General features: G+C 36.0%; 1 protein-coding gene across 1 annotated transcript in view; it reads left to right on the top strand.

Annotated features, from left to right (window-relative positions):
- LOC138704916 (uncharacterized) overlaps nucleotides 1–20,272 on the top strand; it is a 97,587-nt gene extending 77,315 nt beyond the window's left edge. The window contains exon 9 of the mRNA XM_069833315.1: nucleotides 18,909–20,272. Within this exon, the coding sequence (XP_069689416.1) occupies nucleotides 18,909–19,129 (221 nt within the window). The 3' untranslated portion in view covers nucleotides 19,130–20,272. The remainder of the gene's footprint in view (nucleotides 1–18,908) is intronic.
- Nucleotides 20,273–25,216: the final 4,944 nt, after the last annotated feature.

Genomic DNA, 25,216 nt, shown 5'->3' with positions numbered 1-25,216 from the left:
TCGTACACCGCCACCTCCACACATTGTATTATTAAATTGATTTTAATTATATTCGTTTGAAAAAATTTATAATGGGAAGAATAATTATTCACAGTAACTCACCACAGAAGTCAGCTGAGTAGGGGAAGTAGCATAAGGGTATCAACATGTCGGTGAAACACTTATCACACATACACAGGCAAGATGTTTTTGTATGCAATGTATACAGGGTGTATCAAAAATACGTGTACAAACTTCAGGCATGGGTTCCTTACACCAAACGAAGGAAAAAAGTTCATATGAACATATGTCCCATAATCCTTTGTTTCCCCGTTAGGAACTGTTCAACACATTGGTACACTAATAATGTGCCAACACACAAAACTCATAACTAATGCTCGAAATGTCCTCCTCTTGCTTCTAAACATGCATGCACTCGTCGAATCATGGACTGTCGCACCCTTTCAAATACTCCGGGATGATGTCGAATGATTTCGCAAGCTTCCATGACACGTCGATGAAGAGTTTCTTGATCCGGGATGTCTGCTCCATAAACCAATTGTTTAAGGTGCCCCCAAAGATAAAAATCCAAAGAATTGAGGTCGGGAGAACGTGCTGGCCATTGAACTGGTCCTCCTCTGCCTATCCATCTGTCATGGTAGACACCAGTCAGTGTATCTCGAACAAGGCGACTAAAATGTGCTGGAGCCCCATCATGCATGAACCACATGTTTTGTCTTATGTTCAGAGGCACATCTTCGTGCAGTAATTCTGGAAGAGTATTTTGGATAAAGTCCCTGTAGATAGCACCTGTAAGACGTGCTGGTAGAACGTATGGACCTACCAAACAGTCACCTACAATTCCAGCCCACACATTAATCCTAAATTGTTGCTGATGTCTAGCCTGAAATACAGCACGAGGATTACGATCTGCCAATACGTGTTCATTGTGGAAATTGGTAATTCCATCTCTCCCAAACTTTGCCTCGTCTGTAAACAAAACTGATGAGACAAACAATGGATTGGGTATTTGTGCTAGAAACCATCGGCAAAAGTTCTCCCGTGGTGGATAATCGGCATGCGAAAGGCCCTGCACACGTTGCATATGATACGGATACAAGAGCTGCTCCATGCTGTACTGTGTGATGTACCAGTTGCCACAGCCAATTGTCTTGTACTGATACCTGGATCGTCTTCGGCACAGTGTAAAATGTCTTCTTCGAGGTTCGGCGTACGAACAATTCTTGGTCTTCCTCGATCACCAGTCTGTGGTGCAACGGTTCCTGTCTCAGCAACGCGACGATACACAGCAACAAAGATTTGATGATTCGGTTGTCTTCGGTCTGGAAACGCCATCTGATACAGCTGTACAGCCTCGCGTCCATTACCATTCGCGCGACCATACATAAAAATGATGTCAGCCTGCTCACGAAATGAATATCGTCCTGCCATGGTTGAACGAAACACGTTAACTCACTCCACGTTCACAATTGCAACGTTGAAGACAGACTAATGACAAATGACACATGTAAACAAGTCTCCATGTCAACACTTCGCCATCTGCAGTCCATTTCTGATACAATGAGTCACAGCCTTCTATGAATGAGTGCATAAAGAAATGAAGTTTTGAGGTTGGACCTCGAAAGCCGTTGAACGCAAACTTTTAGTAATAAATGAATAACGGGGAAACAAAGGATTATGGGACATATGTTCATATGAACTTTTTTCCTTCTTTTGGTGTAAGGAACCCATGCCTGAAGTTTGTACACGTATTTTTGATACACCCTGTATAATTTTATATATATAAAAATATATGAATTTCTCAATTTTCTCAATTCTAAACACTGTTTCCAACAGTAATTAATATTGTGAATTTAAAAACGCAGCACATTAACACAGCAATAATGTAAGTTATTGATAAAGTTAACCTTAGTACTTAGTTTATTTTATTTTTATTACAACTGAGGATTTTTAAGGTTTTAGCGAGGCTAGTGAGATTTTCGTTGCTGTTTCCTATGCATTAGCTTGCTAACTCTGGAATGAATTGAAGTGATAACCAAAGGGAGACAGTCAGAAATTTGCAGTCGGTTCCTTTGTTTCCTTTTTAGCATAGCCACGGCAGAAAATTCAGTTTTACAATAATATATGCAGTGAAAGAATAAAGAAAAAATTGATTGCTATTTCATGCAAATGTGGATAATTATTTTTCATTCTAATCCACAATTTCGAATTACTCATAGACTGAAAAGTACTTTCCAGTCTTTTCATTATAATTCAAGAAGTTGAAGAGTTTCTTCATAGGAACGGACTAGGTGTTCAACAAAAGAGTTCATAATACACATGTTTTGTCTCTTGGGATCCTAATAGTAATTTTCAAAGGATAATAACATCTTCAAGTGGGTTATAATTATTATTAGTAGTAGTATTTATTTATTTATTTATTTAACCTGGTAGATATAAGGCCGTCAGGCCTTCTCTGCCCCTCTACCAGGAGATTCCAACTACAATATCAGCAATAAAATTACAATTAGTATTAAATTTACAATTACAATTACAAACAATATTACAATTAGTATTAAATTTACAATTACAATAAAATCAAAGTACGAAAAGATTACCTGAATAATTAAAGCTAGATAATTTATCATAGAGAAACAAAGAATATTTTATATTTACTGAATTACAAATTAAATCTAGAATAACAAAATTGTATAGTGATGAAATTACTGAATATTGAAATATTTTGTGATAGATTAAAGAAACTATTTACAAGTAATCAATTGCTGACCAAGTGCCTAGTAAGTTTTCGTTTGAATTCAATTTGATTTCGACAGTCCCTGATGCTAGCAGGTAGCGAATTCCAGAGTCTTGGCAGGGCTATTATGAATGAAGATGAGTATGAGGAGGTGCGATGGGATGGTATTGTTAGTATTGTTTCATGGCGAGAGCGTGTGTTCAGATTGTGGTGGGAAGAAAGGTAAGTGAAGCGAGACGACAGGTACGAAGGAATAGAAGAGTTCAAGATTTCGAAGAGAAAGAGAAGTGAATGTAAATTTCTTTTCTTATCTAGTTTAAGCCAACCTATTGCTTCCAGGGATGGGGTAATATGGGATAATAGCATCTAAGACTGGATTCTGTAAATTGATTTTTTAAGTAGGTTATTTAACGACGCTGGTCGATGAGATTGGTGATAGAGAGATGGTATTTGGCGAGATTAGGCCAAGGATTCGCCATAGATTACCTGGCATTCACCTTAAGGTTGGGGAAAACCTCGGAAAAAACCAACCAGGTAAACAGCCCAAGCGGGGATGGAACCCGCACCCGAACGCAACTTTAGATCGGCAGGCAAGCACCTTAACCGAGCCACGCCGGTGGTTTTGTGAATTGAAATCGTCTGCTTCTATAATAAAGGGTGATTCAGAACTTATGTTATAGAAGAATATAGTAGATAGAAAGTACTAAAACTAACATTTTCCATTAAGCAATGGGTGTCCTATCTGGCACTGGTACGGCGCTACACTTGATTCATTGTTGTAGCTAATAGACAATCATTCATTCAATGGCCAGTGGCTTGACTCTTTGATGAATAAGCTTTCAATGAAAAACAACAGACAATGACGCTTCGCAATTTCTGCATTCCAGAAAAGCTTCGTACTGACGCCCCCTTTCTTGTAAACAATACTGGCATCGTCGAAGCATTGACTGCCGTATCTGTTCAATATACCAGGTTTAGTATGTATGTTGTTACAGTCGTCGACAATCCGTGGAAGAAAATCATCGACATGATCTATAGATGTGGCATACAATAAGGTCTTCAGATGGGTGTATATGAATTCAGCGCGAAAGGATTAAAAATGCATCAGTTGAGCCCGGGGTCAGTTTTGGATATACATCAGTTTAGCGCGGTGGTCAATTTTCCCTAGGCTTAAAGATGACACGTAGAGCGTGAGAAAATTTGTGTGCAGTGTATAGCAACGCTGATCGTGAAGAATATTTGTTTTAATGTATGGTAACACGCTGCTCGTAGAGAATTTTTGCTTTGATGTACGTTGACACTGGGCACCAGCTTCTTGTTTTTGTTTCACCGCTCCTCGTATTTCTTTTAACGGTTACCACTATTTATTTGTAATTTGAACAACGCGGCAATAGATTGTGACGGTGTACTACAACATATTATAAGCGAGAAGAGGCATGATTTAATATTAATAAGGGGATATAAATTTCGCAAAGATTGACACACACAACGAGGAGTGGCATGGAGATGCACTATAAGGACATGTAAGTCAAGAATTTTATATTAATGAACAAGCAACACAATTAATCTTTAGTAATGAAATAGATCAAAATCATGAAGTTAGTGCAAATTTCAATAGAGAAATCGTCTCTAATAGTGTTAAGAGAAAAGCATTAATTGATTTATCAGAAAGGTTGTTGAAACTTATAAAGGAGGATGTTTCAAACCTCGGAGATTGATATAACAAGGCGAGACGTTGTCAGAATTCGACAAAATTTATATAGAACAAAAACATCGATTTTTTCGCCACTCTCGAGAACTATTAGTGAAGTTCACACAGCGTTGGAACAAACGACAGTTTTCAGTAACAGAAATGAGAACTTGCTTCTTATTAACAACAGTTAATTAAATATTAGTATGTTTTGCTACTCAGACCTCTGCAATTTCTTTGCGAGCACAATAAGATTTTCGTTGATGGCACTTTTGATTTTTGTTGTAAATTCCTTTATCAATTCTTTACAATTCACGTATATAGAAACAATCAATATACATCATTAGTATTCTGTCTTCTACCAAACAAAATAATAGTTACGTACGAGAATAATTTATTTCGTGACTTAATAAACATTTATGCTACTTTGAACTGCAAATTTCAGCCTTCATTTATTGTCGCTGACTTCGAAATAGCTATTCATAAAGCCGTAAGTAATGTGGCCATCTTCATCAATAATAGGTTACAGATTTAATTTAAGTCAAGCTTGGTGGAGAAAAGTTCAGTCCTTGGAGCTTTCTAATGAGTATAAAAATAACAATATTGACAACGGTAAATGGCTGCTCTGGGTATTCGGTCTTTCATTTTTATCCTCCAAATGAAGTCGGAGATGCATTTGTTGAAGATTTAGTTATCAACCAAGCTGTTAATGAAAGTGTCACAGCCTTTACTGATTATTTGGTATCAAATTTCATAGAACCGGTTTCGTTATTTCCCCCTGAAATATGGGCTTCCGATACTGTTACATCAGACAGAACTAATAATGAATTTGAGGCGTTCCACAAAGCGTTCTCTCTGAATTTTAATAGTGTTCGTTTCTTCAAGTCATTATTGGGACACAAACTAGCACATATTATAACAAAATGAATGACAACGAGAATACTGTTAGAGCCAATCCTACATATAAAAGGAGGAAACAGTAGCCTATATAGAAGAATTACTTTGTAGATATAGACGCGGAAATATTACTAGAATTGGTTTCCTACTATTATTCAAGAAAGTGACCTAGATGTTAAACAATGAATTACTGGCGTTGGAACAAATATTTTAAACTCTGACAAGTACCAAGTTATCGGTACGAGCATTTTAAATTCTGACAAGTATCAATTTATCGGTACTAGCAGTTTTACGAAAGCAGTATTTTTAACCATACCTATCAATGTTCAGAGAGTCCAAAGTCTCTACCAGATGGGAAGGGAAATTGCTGCGGCTCGTGTTAAACTGACCGCCACGCTCAACTGATGCATTCAGTTGAAGTAAAATTTCCTCTTATACTGAACTGATGGACTTCCCTTCAGATATCGCCATAGGAAGTCAATTGGATTAAGATTAGTGATGTTACTGGCCATGGGACCGGACCTTAATAACCAATCTGTCATCAAATGTTGCCGTCAGCTGTTGCCTTGCCGCAAGATTGAAGTGCGCAGGAGCTCCATCATGTTGGAATCATGTCCTGGCACATACTGCAAGCGGTACCCCCTTCCAATAAAATGGGCAGGATGTTTCACAAAAAGTTTTTGTAATTTTCTCCCCTTAAGCGATTTGGACCTAGTAGTGTGTCGTTAATGATGCACACCACACATTGACACTAAATCGCACTTGATGAGATCTGACTGCAATGGAATATGGATTTATCTGTTCCAAAATGTGCTGGTTGTGTGTGATAAAAATATCATCCCGTGTGAAAGTTGCTTCATCAATCAACAACATACAACTTGCGAACTGGTGTTGCGCTTTTATGCAAGAACCAAATGCACGTCGGCTAATTCTCTCAGGACCTAACGCTTCATTTTTTTATGTTGACTGATGACTGAGCTTTCATTATGTAAGGTGCACGTACCAAATAACGCCACCTTAACATTTAAATCACTTTTTCTCTGGAAATAAGTTATGTACAAACACGAAAATTATGAAATAGAAACTGTAATCTTATCTTTAGAAAATAGCGCAATGAAAATGGTGATATTATATTCCGGAAAAAAAATTAGAACTCAAATAGGAAAACTTTGTACTCTGGCATTATTAGGAACAGCTTGTCCAATTAACGCCACCTATTTTCTAGTAACGCATACACTTATAATAATTATTAATTAATTATTTTTCTTAAGCAACACAAATTGAACTAAACAACTAAATTTGAATTTCTGTTAATAAAAGATACAAAATCACTCAATACTAATGAAAGATTCTTGATCTGAAACTGAAACACCAGATGGATTAGGAAAATATGTTTTCCAGCAACTCCTTACTTTCAGATAAAGAGACAATGAAACACAGTAGAAAGTTATTAATCACAAAAGCATTTACTTTAGTTTAACCCATAAAAGCCTGAATTATTTTTCGTCAAGTTTTTCGTTTATTTCGTTATAGACTAATTAAATGGATGTAATTGAACACAACAATGCTTTTGTTTTCAATTGTGGAATTACAGGCGTTACCATATGATAACGCTAGGTCATTATGTTGTCAAATCTTAAAGAATGAGTTGTTGCCTTATAATGACATCTTTTATTTATTGAATTTAACTGAACATTAGCATACAAATAATATATTTATCACTCATTCAGTGTTCTGCCCAAAGTCAGATCTTTCACTGCAAACCCTTCATTCTCCAATGTTTCCTATCTTCTACCTTCCTGTTTGTCTTCTCGTATGATTCATATATCTTCATGTCGTCTATCATCTGATATCTTCTTCTGCTCCGAACTCTTTACCATTCACTGCCGTTCACCATTCCTTCCAGTTCATCCTTCAGTAGGCAGTATCTTCTCAGCCAGTGACCCAACCAATTCCTTTTCCTCTTCCTAATCAGTTTCAGCATCATTCTTTCTTCACCCACTCTTTCCAATACGGCTTCAATTCTTATTGTCTGTCCACTTAACACGTTCCATTCTTCTCCTTATTCACATTTCAAATGCATCTATTCGTTTCTTTTCACTTCGTCGTAATTTTCACGTTTCTGCCCCACACAATACCACACTCCATACAAATAATACAAAAAATACAAAAATAGGAAAATTACTTTCACAATACCTGAACAAATATACATAATAGAATTATTGTCGCAATATACTCGTATGAACAAAACACATTTTCGAAACATAACGTTTTACATAATTTTTTTGTGTGATTTTCACAAATTTTGGTAGTAAGGTAAAACATTTCTTATGATATGACAAAATACATGAGCTACATCAAATTTTGAGGAAGCTGTATGTCGGAAGAGCATTCTCACTAGCATATCGCTGTCTTTTATTTCCGGGTATCGGAATCACTAATGTTCCATTCCATTGTATCTTATATAATCAGATGTTCTGCGAGTGACGCCCAGAAATAAGTTTACCCGAAGTCTTTACAGAAAGAAAACACAGTTTCATGAAAAGATTTATTGGAACAGATACATCAATTGTTGAACTATTTTTCAACATATTTCTCACCGGAACTGAGAGATTTGTAACACTGTGGGAACAACTTTTGTCCCACGTAGAAGTTTCCCGCCTGGAATCGGAAGCAGTGTGTGACAGCCGTTTGCACCTCTCTGTTGATACCACGGTAACAAAAAGTCTCAATTCAGGTGGAAATATGTTGAAAAAAATAGCTCAACAATTCCTGTATCTGTTCGAATAAATCTTTCCATAAAAATGTATTTTACTTCTGAAAACGGCCCCAGAGAAAGTTACTTTTTGGACACGTCTCGTAGCTCCAATATCGCTGTATTTGGAAGTAGACGGTCACCCCTTGCCTCTTGGGGTGCTCCCGACTTCTTCAAATCTCCCATTTGAATTCTAATTCATTCAATGGTGAGCCAGATCTTCTACTTGGCTGCCAAGCATTTTGTATAGCTACATCTAACAACCATGTGAAAATGGGCTAAAACAGTTTTTACATAGATAAGGCGAATTTTTATAAAGAAAACAAAATTTGTCATATCTCTGTCTTTAAAAGTCACTCTCTGGAGAAATCGATTGAACTGTTATAATAAACTGTTTTATCCACTTACGTTTCCCTGATGGCACCATTTCCACACATTGCAATGTTACGGTATCATTCTCTTTCTATCACAGATGACTCTTCAACTTTCTCTTCTTCTATAAAAGGAATATCATCTGGTGCACCTATTCTGTCGCTATTAACAAAAATAACCCCAGCTTCAGTACTCGGTTTCCTTCCACTTAGGTTGTCGAACTTGCCACCCTCTACATCTCCAGAGTTCTCGTCAGATACAAAGTTGGGCTTTGGTGGCTGTATGTAGAATGCTCTAATTTTTCGTTTTCTAATTCCAAAAGTATCTCATGCACTTTCACGCACCTGTTTGTAACATACATTTTGTTATTTGTACTTTCTTGCAACTCCTCCACCTTACTGTTAGTAGCAAGAGAGTACAAAGAATGAGTGACAACATATTAGCCTAGCGTTACCATATGGTAACGTAAGGAACAATGTATTATATCCACAACAATGTTACGGATTGTAAACTTGTGTTTGATGTACATGAATACTCAAACAACAATAAGTAAAATACCACAACAAACATTACAATCAAATTAATCAAAGTAATAAATAAATTATCTTACTTCTTGTTGCTCTCCAAAATTGCTGCTGAGAAAGCAACATCTAAATCGCGCAGCTGCTCTTGTCCAACTGGTATAATAAATTTGTAATTTCATAATGTAATAAGAAAGAACCAATCATGTAGCTTGGATTCACAAAGAAAAATTCCAGTTTTATTAATTAAGGACGTGTATGAAGCAAGTTATATTGCTTTCTGCACTGCGTTACCATATGGCTAGATTAAAATGGGTAATATGAATATTTTCCCATAAGTAATTCAAAAAGTTATGTAAAATAAAAAAAATTAAATTTCGATAAGCAATTGAACCAATAGCGTCCTGTGCACATTTTGAACATTTGTAAGTTGAAAGCTTACTGCTTTTCCCGATGTTTTCACACTTATCATATGAACATAACGACATGTTCTCAAAGCGACCTTCTTCACATATAAAACACATCCATCTGGTGCTTGCGCTTTATCCATGGGTTGCAGTTCATGTGTTATATTACTGGGAAGGCAATACGGTATGATTCCGTAATTATCAGTGGCACTTGTAATGTTTGCGTCCAGATGAGATGATGGTCCATCAAATATCAACACCACCTCTCCTGCCACCTTATATCGGGCGAATTGGTCAAGGCAATGGATGAATATAGCAGTTGCCTTAGAGCCCTTGGCACTCATGACAGTCCCTGTTCCAGGAGGCATATCTTTCTCCTAGTCCGACTTCAAATGCTGGCCTTTGAAGATAGCCATAGGTGGACAAAGAGCATTAGCGCATACAACAATAAATTTATTGTGACATTTTCTGCGTGCTCAGGTGGAACCAGATGCTCTTTCTTGCACCTCTCCTAACCAAAACAGTCTGCTGGTGCTGTACTGTCAGCCTAAGTACTTGAGAACCGTACTAACATAACCTAAAATTTTGTCTGTAGACCTTTAACGCCACATCGCGTTAAAGCGTTATTGAGTGCTTGAAAACATGACACGACTGTTTCTCTAACATTTTCAAATGTTATAGATAGCAGATACTTTCTCTGCATAGAAGAATGTTTAAGGATGACGAAAATATATAGTTTAATAGAGTTATTATTTGCTCAACACACAAAATAAAATATTGTCTCTTACCTTGATATAAGAACAGCCTTTCACTATTAACATACATCAGGAAAATGATGCAATATCATGTCACTCTATATGTCAGCGGACAGCAGTAACTCACTTCATCACTAGAGCAAGCGAATGCAGGCTACAGTAGTGCACTACCGAAAACTGGTGTCTTTAACAAAAATTAATAGGGTGGCGTTAAAGATATACATGGCGTTATTTGTCTTAGGGACCTTATAAAAACGTCGTAACACTAAAAAACGTGCAGCACCGTACCAGTGGAGATAGAACACACATTGATTAATGAAAACTGTTTGTTTCAGTACAGTACCCTTTATCTACCACATTCTTCTGTAACATAAGTTCTGTATCACACTATATAATCTGAGTACGACTGAAATAATTTTCTTTTCTATTTTAAGTGCATCTCTTTTACGCATGAAGAATTCAATTGGTTTGTTGACTAAATCGGAATGTTTTGTTAAGATATCGAAAAAGTCGTGATTGCTTCATAGCTTCATTTCTCAGAGCAGTATCACAAATGACATAATAAGGTTGTCGCAATTGGTCAGTGTCAGGACATTGTATGAAACCAAATTTTAAGTAGTTTTCCACGTATACTTATGAGTGAATACAGCTTTTTCTTCTGTGTGCTCATAGTTTTCTCATTTTTTTGCTTATCCTAATGATCGCATCACTAGTTGTTACGTCACAAACACCTTTAGTACGAAATTTCTTAATATCAGAATTAAGCAAAGTCCCTTGTCTTTTATTCATATTAATATTTAAATCTTTATGCCTTTTACTTAAAAAGAAACCAGAACACTCGGGTTTTGAAACAAACACACATGCAATGCGAACTTGCAAAGAGACAGTATTCACTATAATTGTTCAGTATCGAGACTGAATACAGTTCAATTTCAGTGATTTTTCTACCCCTCCTCAGCTAATTGGTCAATGACATCTACAACACATGTTATTTCGTTAAGTTTTGAGAACAGAGGATTCGCCGATCATTGTTGTAATCGGCTTGCAGGCAATTATTTTTACGACTGGTCATAAACAGCGGTATTCCCTTCCTTGATTGTTGATAGGTTTATAAGTCTGAAAATTTTCCTGTCATTCTAAAATGAGTGGTTTAATCAATGACATTTGCTACACGGAAGTTATATAGCAAGATTTTAGAATTTACAGTTTTAAAGGTTATCTGGATCTGCGATTTTTGACAATTATTCTCCTAATAATATTTCAACTATAAACTATTTATTCGTAAAAAATGCTTAGAAGAGTAAAATGATAAATTCCAAGAGAATATCTCGCCACCCGGTGTTTGAGAAACACTACTTTAGACATTTCACTGACACTTTAGAACGCATTTCACTGACACTACAGAACACATTTCACTGACACTATAGCACACACTTCACTGACACTATAAATTTTCATTGATCGAAACTATTCGTGGCCACTATAAACCATAACTTCACTGACACAACACGCTTCACTGACACAGCACTCTTCAGTGATACAACTCTTCAAATAAAACAAACAATTACACCCTTATTATTCCGCAGGATCATATTTATAAACTATATTTACCTAACATTGCTATATCAAATACAACTATCACAACACAATCAAATACATAGCACAAGGAAACGGATACAACCTCAAACGTATTAGACAACATTATAAAAAGACAAAATATAATTGTATGTTCGCTCTGAGAAAAAACCAGGGAAAGAAGTGCAATAAGTGAGTAAGCTACTGAGGCAATGATTGTTATACAACTCGACACGCGACTAAGGAAGCAGCGTTGCAACATCTACTAGAGTACTTCACTTAAACGTCTGACTTACGATCTATGTTTTTTTTCACTAATAATATTTGTAATTTTTGTTAGCCTATTATTATCATTATCATTATTATTATTCATATTACTATTATTAACCAGTCAGTGAACGGGTCATGAAAAGTTTCGTAACTGCACGGGTTGGGTCTTTCAGACCCATTTTCTAAATATGAAAAAAGTAGGCCTATATTATTTTATTTGAATCATATAATAATAGTTTTATTCTTTTATACAGTTAACATAATAGATTTGTGAATTTCACAAATTTTTAGAATAGTATAACCTATAGCAATTGTGTCATATATATATATATATATATATATATATATATATATATATATATTTACCAATACAGCAATTCTCAATTTATGTGCTTTGTGGTTTTTCTTGCACTGCATTTAAAATGATGTCCATTGTCGGGAATATGCGGTTGTTGTAACATTCATAAATGGTGAGTTGTATTATATCACGTCCGAGATCATCAAATTTCTTGAATTTCGTAACTGTTTGTAATGTAATCTGAGTTTTCTTTTTAGGAGTGTTATGCTCGGTTATATTGTTAGAAATTATTTTCTTCGCCAATGATCTTGAAACAGTTTTAGCAATTGGTGAATCACATTTGCCTTCTTATTCACTGAAAGACAGGTATACATTTATTTATATGTGTAGCTCGTCTCTTTAATGAATGATCTCTTCCAACAGGAGAAGTAAGAACATTACAATATTGTCATCACCAGGCTTAGAGACTTCAGACCCGATAGAAGAAAACAGTGCGATTTTAAGTTGGAAATCAGGACGGTAGTGGGTGGGGGCAGTGAGGGTAGCGACCTACCTGTCGTCCCATGTGCTTTATTTACTCAGTCATACTCATAAGGCAAGGACAGGAGGTACTGTTCTGATAATAAAAACAGTCCAGTACACCTAGTTCACTTTGTAAGAAGAGAGGACAGGAGATAGTAGTCTAGTTTTGATCTGTGCATGTGGTTATCTATCTGACTAGTCGAAGAATCAGTAAATATGCTAAAAGTAAAAGACTCTAAGACGCATTCATTTGTGCAGGAGTTCGGGAATGATTGTTTTGAAGTTAATGGGGACTATGTTACATGTAAATTGTGTCATGTCAGACTAAGGGGAAACAAAAAACGATACATTGAGACCCATTGTAACTCCCGAAAACACATTTCACCGGGATGCCACAGGGATGCTGAAGAGATACGGGCGTCCCTTAGTGATGTAGCTTGTTTCATCGCTAACTGCAAAGTAATATTTTTGAAATCTACTTCACGAGTGCTAACATTCAAGGAAATTGCACCCACTGTTCCTCTGCCCCCACAGCCTGTAAAATTAATTAAGGAGATGACGAAAGTAATTGATCAAGAATCCTCTACACCAGCTAGTAATCATATTAAACAGAAAGTAAACTCAGTTTTGTGTAAAAACAACGGATATGCGATATTCTGTGACATAAAAGATATGCTAGCAGGGAAGAAGTCTACGGACACTGCTGGGGTAGCGAAGATAGATTTCAATAACTTAGTGATTTTTTTCGTTTTGCACCAATTACATTATGTGAAGTAGAGCGGAGCTTCTCCCAATATAAACTTTGTCTTGCCGACTACAGAAGGAAATTTAGTTTTGAGACCTTGTGAATGTGTATTGTAGTACATTGTAACAGTTCAAATAGTATTCTAGAAGAGAAAGCTGTAAAATAAACAAGTTGAACAGAACATAAAGTTTCATTACATTATATTGTAAATATATTGTGGGGATACCAAGTGTTGCACATCATAAGTTGTGTATATTGTGTATGATTATTACGTATGTTGTGTAAATATTGCACATGTGCTTATGAAAGAAGCCGAAAGGAAATGCATATTAATTTATTTTGAAAATTTCGCATTATAGGCCTTTATTTTAATTTACGTAAAGATTAATTGTTTGGTCCTACAGAATTTTTTTCCTCTAACATTCATTTTATTTTAATGTTTGATAAATTAGTTGTCTTTCTTTGGAACGTCACTGTACAGCACCAGCAGACTAGACTGGACTTGGTTTCATGTACACATATCTCTCCTGGTGCCGACTCCCATCCACCTCAATCACAGTGACAAAGCTGCCTATAGTATGGACTTAGTAAACTTATTCTATCGGGTCCAAAATCTCGATGTCTACTCATCACTATGTTATGCACTCTCTTCTATAGACTCCCATGGTCGCCACATATTTCACTAATTTTAATTTACGCTAAGAAAACTAAATAGATAATGCAAACTACGTACACTCTAAGTCGTTACAGAGCTGGCAACTATGTGGTATTTAATTCTTTGCGGAACGAAGGAAACAGCAGTAACTTGTGTGGCCTTCTGCATTCAGCCCCCACCCCCTGGTTTTTCTCCCAGCGAACGTACAATAATTATAAAAAAAAAAAAAAAAAAACATGGCCATACAACACAAAAAATACAGGATGAATCAAAAGTCTGGAACCACATAAATATTTTCCATGTGCTTAATTTTTTCGATTACTATAGGTGTTACCAGTATTTGTAAGACCAAATGTTCTACCAGTGACACATTCGATTCTAGCCCTCAGATATCTCAAAAGCCGCCATTTTGGATGCAACTCTGAAATTTTACATGGAAAGGGGATCATGTAGGTACTCGAAAATCATGTGAAATTTTCTGAAGAAAAAAAAAACAATGGTGTAATCTGTTTTGAGATATCTCTAATCGTTGTCAACTTATTTAAAGATAACTGTCATAATGAATCAAACATTAGTTACTGCATCTACAGCCATTTTGTAACATGGTACAGAACTAAGGAGGCTTTGGATAAGGTGTTTTTATGCAATTCTGGTAATTAACTTTTCATGCGTTACTGTTTGGTTAACCTGTGACAGTTTCAATGCATTAACAATAGTGAATCTGTTTAGAGATATCTCTAATTGTTTTCAATAAATTCATTAAAATGATAACTGTCACAATGACACAAAAAGAAAATTCTATAAATGTGCTCAATATGTTGTCCATTTTCGATGACGCATATTGTAGACGAATTTTCCACTCAGAATATTTTGTGGCATTTCCGGGGTGACTTTATAAGAGGCTTCAATGATACGGTTCTTTAAATGTTCCACATTCTCAATTTTCTCTCCATATATCAATCCATTTATATAAACCCCCCAAAAATCAAGGGGTGTTAAATCTGGAGACCTGGCCGGCCGTTCTACTGGTCCATGCCAACCAATCCAATGTCCAGGGAACTGTTCGTCCAGATAGTTTATAACAGCAAGACCATAGTGGGGTGGAGCGCCATCTTGTTGAAAAAAGACTTTGTAGACTTGCAGTCGTGACGCCATTTTTTCCGTGTTCTGGTAAATTTTGAGTTTAATTTTTAGTTTGACGTGTGTTATTTGCGTTATTATGTTAACCTAACTTCAGTTTGGATGAATTTTTTATCGAAAAGAGAAAAAATGAAGATGAGTCAGTGACAATAATTTTAATAGTAGGCCTAACAAAAGTGTGAACTAAACAGTTTCAAGTGTACGTGTAGTGAAAGCAGTACACAGTACAGGGGGGCGTATAACCTATTGGAACAGCAAGATTGTTATTTAAACTTTGTATTTACGTTCAGTGGACCTGAAAATCGTCCTGCACCAGAATGTGTCGTGTGTGGAGAAAACTAAACAATGAATCCACTGTTCCTAGTAAATTGAAAAGACATTTGAATACCAAACATAGTAACTTGTCTGGGAAAGATTAGAACTATGCATTTTAACCGATTGTTGTCATCGGAAGAAAAGCAAGGAAAAGTTATGATACGGAGAGAAACTATTTCTGAAAAGCACAAGAACCCAGTTATAAAGTTTCAGAAATAGTAGCGAAAAAAATGCAGCCCTAGACTATCGCAGAGGACGTAATTTTACCTGCCTGCAAGGAAATAATGAAATCGATGTTAGGTGACGGCGCAAAGGAGGAGACATCCTTGGTTGCATTGTCAAATGATACTACATTTCCCGGCGGATTGATGACATATCTTCAAATATCCAGTGCCATGAACATGAAAAGATAAGTGACGGTGGAGTATTTTCAGTACAGGTCGATGAATCAACTGATATATAATTATAAAATGTCAATTACAGATTTTTTATGAGGATTCGATTATTATTGAACAATTCCTTTCATGTATTGAATTACCTTCAACGTCAACCGAAGCAAATGTGTATAGCCCTAATTTTAAATCCAGCATTTTGGAACAAAATTGGCTGGGCTTAGACACTAACAAACATAAAAAAGTAAGAAGCGCGAGAGAGACTTTTCTGAGTTGAACAAGAAATGCGTGTGTGTTTGTCTTCAATTCCACCACGACTTGAACTTTTGTGTAAGAAGCGACAAGCTCAAATATCTGATTAATAACTTATTACTCTTGTTGTAAGGAGTAAGCCAATAAATTTTTTGTAAAATTAGTTTAAGTTCTTGAATATTATTCTTTTGTTCGTTCTTAAAATAAATGTTGAATGACATTACTCTAATTACTTTTACCAACAATACCACAAAGTCTCAGAATTTTCGCGGCACAGTAGTGTGCCGCGGCACACCCATTGAGAACCACTGCTCTAGATGCAGTAACTAATGTTTGTATCATTATGACATTTATCTTTAAATAACTTGAAAACGATTAGAGATATCTCAAAGCAGATTGCACCATTGTATTTTTTTTTTCCAGAAAATTTCACATGATTTTGAGTACCTACACGACTCTCTTTCCATTTAAAATTTCAAAGTTGCTTCCAAAATGGCAGCTTTTGAGATAGTTGAAGTCTAGAATCGAATGTGTCATAGGTAGAGCATTTAGTCTTACAAATACTGGTAACACCTATAATAATCGAAAATCAAGCATATGGAAGTTATTTATATGGTTCCAGACTTTTGATTCACTCTGTACATCACACTAACATACAAAATCAAGAACACACACAAGATTGCATCCTCATTCAAGAAATTAAATTACAACATCGCCCACTACAAAAACCTCTCAACATACAAACAACATAAAAACAAATACAAATTCACATGCAATAGCTACAACTTCTACATACAGCAGACAGGCAGATCATTCCAAACACGTTAGAAAGAACACATCACAGCCATAACCAAATCACAAAACACTCCAACATATGCAGAATACTTCACAAACGCCAACCACACCTACAGCAACATAAACACAGACATGGAAATTCTACATCTCCAACTGAAAAACCAGAAACTAGACACACTAGATCAATACGAAATATACAGACACACAAAAAACACACCCGTACCAAATCCTCAATACACAACTCAATTTCAGAACACACACTATTTGACTCCACATTACACTATACAAACGCACCCCCACAGGAAATGAAATCAGAAGGCTCGAAGACCACCTAGTTCTGATGATGGTTCACAGGCCGAAATTAGTCAACAAGGTAACCTAGTTACTTAACATGTGAAAGCATATTATATACTTTATATTCCGAAATAAAATTGCTATCTTAAGACCCTCTTACAAGTTATTTCTTGATTTAATTATATAAATTAACTAATTTACAATTCAAACCACTCGTAAGGCTCAGTAAATATATGTCACCTTCTTTCAATGTTGTTTGGGCAAAGTTAAGTCATAAAAATGAGTTTTCAGAAAAATGAAAATTACACTTCGGATCCTTATTGAAAATAATTTTATACACAAATAAAATACATCAAATGCTAGTAGTCTTTTGTTTTTGTACACACACTTTTACATTTTAACTTGTGTATTCACCTGAGGAACAAAACTCCATTTGCACAAAAAAAATGACTTAACCCCCGTTACCCGTAGGCCTACACCATCGAATTTATGTTACGTAACGTTATCTTTGGTAACATTGACACTTTATGCACAAATTTTTAAGTTTTTTTTTTTTTTAATCTCATCAAGGAAGGACAGCCCTCAAATACCGCTGCACATAGGTCATTCCAATAAGTTATAGTTAAATTTAAAAATGAGAATTTACCTACATCCGTTCTTTGTTTCCTACATTAAATTTTAAAATCATAATCGTTCCTACCACAGTATGCTGGATTCTCTAACCGAGCTGTTATGTCTACCTATGCCTTTTGGCTTATATTATGCTCTATACAATGACGTTATTCTAGATTTTCTACACATGTTTTTCTAAGTTTCCCATTTAACTTCTTTTATTGAATCATTCCGTTGTCCTCTTTTACTTTTAACAAATTTAGCTGCTCTACACCAGATTCTTTCTAATATATAACGTTAGATATGCTGTTCCCCTCAATTTGGGGCTAGCCTTTTTCAAGATTCTAATATAATGTAATATGATAGGCCTCTAGTATAATATAATACAATACGATACGACATCGCATTCCTAGAATAATATTGTCGCAACTTTCAAAAATTGAATTTTGAGTTACAGGCAGTAATCTTCATTAATCCTCTATAAAACAGTAGAACTGTCATATCTCTAAGTTCAAATGCAAAGTCTGCAGGGCTTACACTGATACTTGGTAATCCGGAGTTTTCATACGGCTTTGAATTGTTTATCTACCATTTACTAAAAACTAACATTTGGTAGTTACGACAATATTATTTTAAATATGCTATATAATAAAATTTAGTGTGGTGTTGTGTGACTGGTATGATACATGGTATGATACTGTACGACACGAACGATACGATATGATGCGATGAGATGTGATGTGATGTGATGTGATGTGATGTGATGTGATATGATATGATATAATATGATATGATATGATATGATATGATATGATATGATATGATATGATATGATATGATATGATATGATATGATATGATATGATAGCTTACACAGTTTACTTAGTCAGAACATTTCTGAATTTATTTCTAGGCTCAACGGTGTACACTGTGCAGGTGTTCGTTGAGTATGAGTCCACTCACTACGTAGGATGGAAGTGGGAGGCACGTATGGTGGAACGTTTTGTACGCTACGTTGTGAATGGCATACCAGGACGAGGAGTATCTGAATTTCACTACTACAACAAGGGAGGAAGACCTACTTCTGCTGCTGAAAAGGACCCAGAATGGTTCAAAAGAATTGCCATGAAGTAATTTTAGTTATGTAAATCTAGCTGAACAGCCACAACAACAAATGAATCAAAGAAGTGTCGTTTAGATCAACCAAAATTTAAGGACGGAGCGAAATTAACATTTAATTATTTTCAGAGATAAAATCGAAATCCTGCTGACCTCTTTGTATGGAAACAGAGGTAAACTTACAGGATGAATGTTGCAGTCGTCTTAAGATATACATTTGAGAAATGTGGAAGTACCATTACACCATTATACAGTAGAGAGCTGAGTAACAGGGCTTCCAAAACTAATCGCAGTTTACACAGTAATGCAGATTTTCAAATAGAACAATTTCGTGTATAACTTACAGACATTCAATACTTAAGAAATAAAACTAGAAATACGCACATAAATTTTCTTTGTTCTTATTTAGCCTCCTTTCTGGATATTACAGAACAAGCGAGTGCCTATAGAGAAGGGATAATTCTTTTGGATCACACATGAGACATGAAAAGTGAACGGACTTGCCTGATGAGGAATCGGCTCATCGTAGGGACCGCCTAGTCCATAACTGAATCGGAAGGTGCAAAAAGGTCACTTGTAACTTTTTTGCCATTTTCACTTCTACTGGATTTAAGTTGTACATAGATAGACACACAATTCTATGCAAAAAGGTGACATGTAGTGGCACAGCCAGCATGTGAACGTGACAGTAGTCAGGAATACTTGGAAATATTAAAAAAAACGGGACATGTGCAGCACATGTCACCTTCATGCAAAGTATGAATAATGTTGGTAGGCCTACTCTGTGATCGATTGGTGTTGGTTCTCTGGTTGTATATCAAAACCACCACATAGAACTCCCTATTCGTGGTTATTCATTTTGCACTGCGATAGGGCTTTTTTCAAATAAAACTACTTATTTGGCTAGATGACTATAAATAACGGTTGAACAATATGGATAACAATTGATAAATTTAACAACATCTGGCAGATTTGCTGTAACATACTCGAACTCCGAAATAACCGAAACATTTAGTCTAGATGGGAAAGTTACTATGGAAGAAACTGTCTTTCAGATGAGTCCTCTGGAAGACATGTTTAAAAAGTGAAAAAAAAAAAAACATCTTTTCAAATTAATGAATTTAAACATATGTCTTTTGACAAGAATGTGAAGGCAGAGGTGACAGCAAGGCCTTTTATTGACGGACTCGAAAATATACATTTACGCTCCATAAGTCCAATGCTCAAGTCATCAGACTTTCAACTAAACATACATACAATTGAAATATTTCAATTCATGAGAAAAATGTGCAATATAAAGAAGGTGCTAAATATGATCCTGATGGATATGAACTTTATAGTGAGATTTTGCAATGACCTTTAACATCAAGAGGGAGAGAACAACATTCTGACATAAGCGTCAGTGAAGGAAGAAGAAGAAGAAGAAGAAGAAGAAGAAGAAGAAAACACTAAAAACGTAGCAAGAAAATCGTGTAAATCAAAAACACATTGTAATGTATACAATTTAATAGAGAAATGGTACTCCATTACAAGCAAGATGTGTAACAGATCCTTAGCAATACTATAATTTGCAAAAAAGGTGATATGTGAATCATAAACAATCATTTTCATTCCCTAATCTAGTCCAAGAACACACACATTTCAGACTTTGTAAAATCAAAATATGTAGACTGACACTGTAACTTAATTTTTATATGTGTACAGAACATGATTTGCAGGAACTAGAAAGTTTCTAACGTCTCCTCTTTATTTATTTTTCGTCACGTCACTTTTTTTAGTCTTCTGTTTCAATTGATTCTGCAAATTCCACAACTGCCTAAGCCTACTTCTTGTTATTTATCAGCATTACCGAGTATTCTTCTCACAAACAATATTTCAACTTGGTATATTATGAACATGTGTCCCGCGCCGTGGCGTCGTGGTCTAAGGCATCCTGCCTAGGACTCGCGGTACGGAATGCGCTCTGGTTCGAGTCCTCATGGGGGAAGAAATTTTCTCATGAAATTTCGGCCAGTGTATGAAACCGGTGCCCACCCAGCATCGTGATGCACTTGGGAAGCTACGATAGGTAGCGAAATCCGGTTACGCAAACCAGCTATAACGGCTGGGGGCTCATCGTGCTAACCACACGGTACCTCCATTCTGGTTGGATGATCGTCCACCACTGCTTCGGCATGTGGCCGTGAGGCCAGCAGCCTGCTGGTCGGTCTTGGCCCTTCGTGGGCTGTAGCGCCACGGATTATTATTATATGAACATGTATGACTATGAATACAGTAATAGTAAACACATGTGAAAGTTATTTATTAAGGATGGAAGTTCAGACACCAAAGCTACGAAGTTAACTACGTCGCGTTTTATACAAGTCGTGTTGTTTACATCAACTCAGGGTAGTAAGGGACTTGTACAGAACACTGCTGTGCTTGAATCAAAACATTTATCGGTATAATCAGGTGACTAAAACAAGTAGGTTATAATACACATTTAGGAAAGCGACTTCATTCTCTTTTTGTAGAAAATGGTGATACAGTCTCAATAATAATGGTGTACTTTAAATGTCACTCATTTTGTTGCAATGTACAACCCTGTACATTCGTAAATTGTCAAATATAAACCTGTTTCGACTGTCACTCAAACAGACATCACACAATGTGATTGGTGCGAATTTAAAATAGTTTTTATTTATTATAATCTTGTGTCTGTTCATTATTTAGTTTATATTGCACTTCACAGAGTTTAGAATGTGCAGGATCTTTTCAAGAACACTCTTCAGTTTTAGTTTAACACTTTTATTTTTACCAACAGCTAATCTATAGACGTCATTCATTTTGCATACGAACCTGAAGATACTTCAGTAAAGTAAACAACTGATGTCATCCTATAGTCAGTGTTCCTAAACCTACAGCCGCCTATAGGCAATGTTTTGATATTTAAGCTTCGTTCCCTATTAACTATTTTACGTCCTCATTATGCAAAGAATAAGGAGCAAGTTTAATATACAGAGTAAACCGTAAGTTGTATAATTGATTTCAGGGGGTTATTTTTAGAGATACCGGTATAAAAAATAATTGATATAAGAATGTGAAGGGAGAGGTGACAGCAAGGTCTTTTATTGATGGACTCGAAAAGCATACTTTTACGCTCCTTAAGTCAGTGTATTACGATAATAAATAAGAGAAGTAATTTTAGTTTTCTCCTTTAAATGTGCATAAATTTGATCAGAACATATGCAACATTTTAAAATTCCTTTTTAGAACTAAAAGTTCGCTTGAAATTTCTGCACATTTGAAGAAGAAAACTATTTTTTCAGTCACTTATTATCACAATAAACTACTCTCATAAAATGACTGAGCACACTGGAAATTAAATAAATTGCTTTCCCAAAACACTCAAAGAAATGTTTCATATAGAACACTTTGAGAAAAAATCAGCATAAAAATATTAAACTTTTTCGCTTGAAATATCTCAAAGAACAACCCCTGAAATTAATGAAATTACTTACATTCATCCTATATATGGAACTAACACACATTCACCTTCAATAGGACTGAGGAAACATTATGGTGTCTGTCTTATGAACTACTGGACGAATTTTGTTTATATTTGAAGAGTTATGCATTAGTATTTATGCAAGATTGGATTCAACCAATTGCTATTTACGCTAGCAGAAACGCTACTCCAGGTGACATTCTCGCTAAAATTCTTATACAAGTTATACTGCAATTAGAAGCAGTTGGGATGAGAGTAGTCGGTTTCACTTGTGATGGCAGTCAAACAAATAAAAAGCCCTGGAAGTCTTAGAAATCAATGGAAAAAAATTTCCAGAATAATACCATAGGCCTATTTCTAATCCGTTCGACGACAAAAAGAAAGATAGGGCATTCTCAGATTTTGTGCACACACTGAAATGCATAAGAAATTATTTCCATGATAAAATCGAACTCTCTTGCAAGGAGAAAAATATCAATTTTAGTTTTTATAGGAGACTTTTTAAGGAAGACTTATCTGGATATGCGAATGTGTAGGGTTTGTCCCAAGTTTGACAACAGCTCATTTAGATCTCTCGTCCTTTAAGAGATGCCACCAGACTCGCGTTCCAACTCTTTAACAACAGTGTCGCCAAAGGCCTCAAATTTTATCGAGAATTAGGGTCATCGGGTTTCGAAGGCAGTAAGGGTACTGAAGAATTTACAAGGCATTTAAACTGTATTGCCGCCGCATTTAATTCGCACATTTCTGCTAAGGCTCTTTATAAAGACTCTTCTGATCACTAATTCCTTACTGATTTTCTTCAGTGTCTCACAACTACAACCAACACATTTGCGTCTGCTACAACAATGTTTAGTAGTAACCTTGCAGAGTACCTTAGAAATGGGCAAATGGCTCCGGAGCAAAGGATACAAATATATCCTAACAGGGAAACTCGCCCAAGACCCCTTGGAACATCACTTCGGAATTTTGTCTTCACTCAGTTCAGATGACCATTCTTCGACGATAGATTTTTTCCATATGCATTTACTACGAAGCAGATCCTTCTTAATATTGCTGGAAACTCTGAAACGAAAAGTGATGATGAACTACTCACATCGTTTGTGAACCAAATCCGAACATTAGCGCGAAATGTGGAATTACTCAACAAGACAGTTAGGAAGTCTGTAGAAACCTGTATAAAAGGAAAAAATGTTATTCATGAAAAAATACATGGTCAATACTGTGAAAGTGCTGTGCCCGAGTTGGTGAATACCACTCCTGCTGCGTTGATTGACATGTTTAGTGTATTATGTGGCCGGTTATGTAGTAAATCATTCCTCTAAGTTTATTGCGTGTACCCTCTGTGCCCTTCGACAGGAATGTAATAGGTCTAAACCAGTGGCGGTTCCTCGGGGGCGGGAAGGGAGGAACGTCCTCCTCACATTTTCTTCTTTTAAAAGTAAATACCAAATAAAATATGTGCCTTGAAATTCGAGGAAAATTCGATAATTTTTAAGTTCACAGCTATAAGAAAAACTCGGTTGATCGAGTTTTAAACGACGCGCGCTCATGTGCTGTAGAAAACTGTGAGAAAGATGCGAGATTGTCTGTGTGGAGGAAAGGCTTTCCATTCCTCCTCTACTGCAGTTAACACACATACAGTCACTGTAACACACATAGACAACAGCGCACTAGCGGCCAGAGAAAGAAGCAGAGTTTTAAAGCAAGTAAATGAACGGAGAGGGAGGAGATCCTCCTCTGAATCAGTCATGGGCTGGAAATAGAAACCGACTGGTCGTGCAGCAAGCTTGCTACCGCTTCCACCTAACGATGCTGCATTCAACCAGACTATAACACATCTAGGAGGAGACACAACAAAAACAGTTTTAACGCAACGCTATGAAAGACACCATATAAACTTTTTTTTTTAAATTATAAATCAAAAATATTATTCATTGCACTTTATATAGGCTACTATTCTGGTTTGAAACTTTCATGGATATTTGAAAGTTAAAGTCGGGTTTATGTAAAACAAAGAGGAAGTAGCTCTACGTAGTTGGCCCCTGAAATTCACTTCTATTCATTGTTTACTAGACAGGGCAACAGCCAAGTTGTCAGTTTTGTACAAATATATTTGAAACTGAAAGTAGGTACTCCAAACTACATCATTTTTAACATAAAAAATCAATCGGCCACCGGCAGCTTTGAACAATAATGATGGTATGACTTTACAAGAACTGACATTCTTCAAAAGCATGTGATACTGAACTTGTAAAATGTACATGTGGCAAGACAGACCACGTGGGAGCAGTGTTCTCGCTTTCCTCAGATTATTTCCCATTCCCATTTCCATTTCCGTAAAACGGTTCCGGTTACGAGTTAGTAGCTGGTCTCTTCCAACACGTGTGATGCTGTAGTGTGCTCGAAAAATGCTACGAGGTTGTGAATTTCCTTGTAATTGTTAATTTGCGCAATTATTCAACAATGAATGGAAGTGAAAATATAATATATTTTGGACAATTTAGGAAACTCAGTTTACAAGAACAGATTATTGCTATACAGAAGGGAAGGCCAACCCCAACACTACCTGGTCTTACATGTATGCATGTAGGCTAATTTGTAGCATGTTTCAT

This window comes from Periplaneta americana, chromosome 8, assembly GCF_040183065.1.
Source record: "Periplaneta americana isolate PAMFEO1 chromosome 8, P.americana_PAMFEO1_priV1, whole genome shotgun sequence".
Classification (NCBI taxonomy): Eukaryota; Metazoa; Arthropoda; class Insecta; order Blattodea; family Blattidae; genus Periplaneta; species Periplaneta americana.
The sequence above is the reverse complement of the archived record's forward strand: the minus strand, read 5'-3'. Positions and strand labels throughout refer to the sequence as shown.